At 42.7% G+C, this 2,159-nt stretch overlaps 1 protein-coding gene across 1 annotated transcript in view; it reads right to left on the bottom strand.

The window, feature by feature from the left end:
- Positions 1 to 2,159, bottom strand: part of ADAM9 (ADAM metallopeptidase domain 9) — a 23,724-nt gene that overhangs the window by 10,616 nt on the left and 10,949 nt on the right. The window contains exons 6-8 of the mRNA XM_009993265.1: positions 1,302 to 1,491; positions 467 to 532; positions 7 to 20 (exon numbers count right to left, since the gene is read on the bottom strand). Of these exons, the coding sequence (XP_009991567.1) occupies positions 7 to 20; positions 467 to 532; positions 1,302 to 1,491 (270 nt within the window). The remainder of the gene's footprint in view (positions 1 to 6; positions 21 to 466; positions 533 to 1,301; positions 1,492 to 2,159) is intronic.

Genomic DNA, 2,159 nt, shown 5'->3' with positions numbered 1-2,159 from the left:
CTCTTTCCAAAATCTTCAAACTGCAAGACAAAGAAATTTAAGTCAGCAGACAAGATACAGACAGTGGTTAGAAAAATGAACAAAACATTTTAAGAGTAGCAACATGAAAAACGTTTTTGCCTGGCTTCAAATCTCCTACCAAGAAGATGCTAATCAAGACAGCAGCATCTTCACTGCTATTGCTCAACAGCTCAATATTGAAAACAAAGGCAGGTTTTGCCGTGTGTTTTCCTCACGTTATTAGACTCCGTGCTATAGAAACTCTCCATCCATGTCTGACACTTTATTCTCTTCCTGAAGAGAATACAGCACAGAACATGTTTGCTCAGTTTTAGGATGGCAGATTTGCATAACCTTGGCCAAAGTGTCAGTGTCTTCCAACAAACCATTTGGGAGCAGAGAAGCCTGAGGACTTTTCAAGCCATGTCTGAGGGAGAAGGAAGGGAAAAGGACCCAGAGCCCCTACCTTTTCCTTATCCACAACTATGAACAGCTCCACGTATCTTGTTTGATGTAGGACTGCTCTCTTTCTCTGTGGAAAAAAGTTTTAGATAACTTCAATTTTATTAATTCAAGTGCAAACAACAAAAAAAATAATGACATTGTCATATTTCACTGCTACAACTAGTGGTCTGAGAGACACACCCAAAGCTCTCCGTGCCAAGATGGGAACAAGCCAAAACCAAGGAGTGCAATCCAACAAAATGACAATTTCTCTGTGTTTTACACTAAAACTCAGCTGCACAAAGACCTGCTATGTTTCAAAGCAAGGGAAGGCTTTACTTTCCACAGAGGTTTCTTTAGAAAGACAGCACACACTTGTGTAAAGGAGCAGAAAGATACTAACAAGCAAATGCCAACAACCTTGAAGTGAAACACACTGTTTTTCACACTCTGCTTTTACTGCAATCCTGTTCCTGTACAGCCAGCCTTTAAGGGACAAGGGGACCTTCACACCAAACTGTTAGTCTGATGGTTAGAAGAATGGAATAAAGAACATGATATTCTGCTGGCTTCTGACGCTTGCTAATGAGCCTCTCCAACAAGGGGAATGTTCCTGCACTTGAAAGCCCCCAAAAGCTCTGCCCAGGAATAATCTAACTGCCCACTGGCTGTGTGCAGAAGCAGAGAGAAGCTGCAACCATTTTGTTGAAACAACTGAGCTCTTTAGCAGAGCAGAAAGCCCTCTGAGTCAGAGACCTCTAGGTATGTGTTAAGCCCCAGGAAATCTGATAAGCTACTTCTATACTCTTAGTGAATACTCACAAACCAGGGACCGTGGGGAAAACAGCAGCACTTACTCGCAGCAGCTGGGTCATGCTGGGATGGGGATTTTCCTCTGCCTGTTCCTTTTCGTGGTCTCCAGTGGTTACCCCACACATGGTGGGCTCCTTCTTCACATTATCCAAACGATATAGAATGTGTCTGGAGATAGAGGAGGGATCCATGGGCTCGATCCCATAGGTGATGTTCCCTATTGTCACCAAACCCCTAGAACAGAGTAGTGTGTAAGAAATTGTAGCAGTGAGCAGGGTAGTCACCCAGATCTTGACAGCAAAACAAAGGAACAGTTATTCTTTGATAACTAAAGGCATGTCTGTATCTCAGTCCTTGCAGAACAGCATGCTTCATTTCAAGCCTGAGAGCAGCCTTTCACTGGAGAGCAAATTACATGTTCTTGTAAGAGGCTGCAGTGCCCCAGAAATGAAATCACAAGCCTGCAGCAGAAATGCTTTATTTCACATACACCATTTCACTCTGGTGTCCCACATGAAATTGCAAAACATCAGTGTCCCAAAACATATGAAAATAAGCTCAAAGCAGAAAAATCTTCTGATCAAACTTTAAGTGCACAAGCTTTGGGCCCAGTTTTGTAAAATTTGGAGACAACTGTTTGCCTTTCCATTTTTGCACTACACAGAGTTATTTGTAGTGATAATCTATGCAAATTAGAAAGTAAACAAAAATTTGTGCCACAGAACAACTTACTGTACACTGATCATAAACTGCATTAATCAGATTATTTGATGGTATTGTGAAAATCTGTAAACCACGTGGATCAAAGGCACCACAGAAGCCTGCACACAGGCAGCCACTGTTGCAGCCTGGCCCAGTCAGGGACTCCCTGCCTGGCTGAACAGTGGTTAAAAACAGCAGGA

The sequence above is a fragment of the Chaetura pelagica genome, unplaced genomic scaffold (assembly GCF_000747805.2).
Source record: "Chaetura pelagica isolate M959 unplaced genomic scaffold, ChaPel_1.0 scaffold302, whole genome shotgun sequence".
NCBI classification, from domain to species: domain Eukaryota; kingdom Metazoa; phylum Chordata; class Aves; order Apodiformes; family Apodidae; genus Chaetura; species Chaetura pelagica.
Note: the sequence above shows the minus strand (reverse complement) of the source record. Positions and strands in the feature narration are given on the sequence as shown.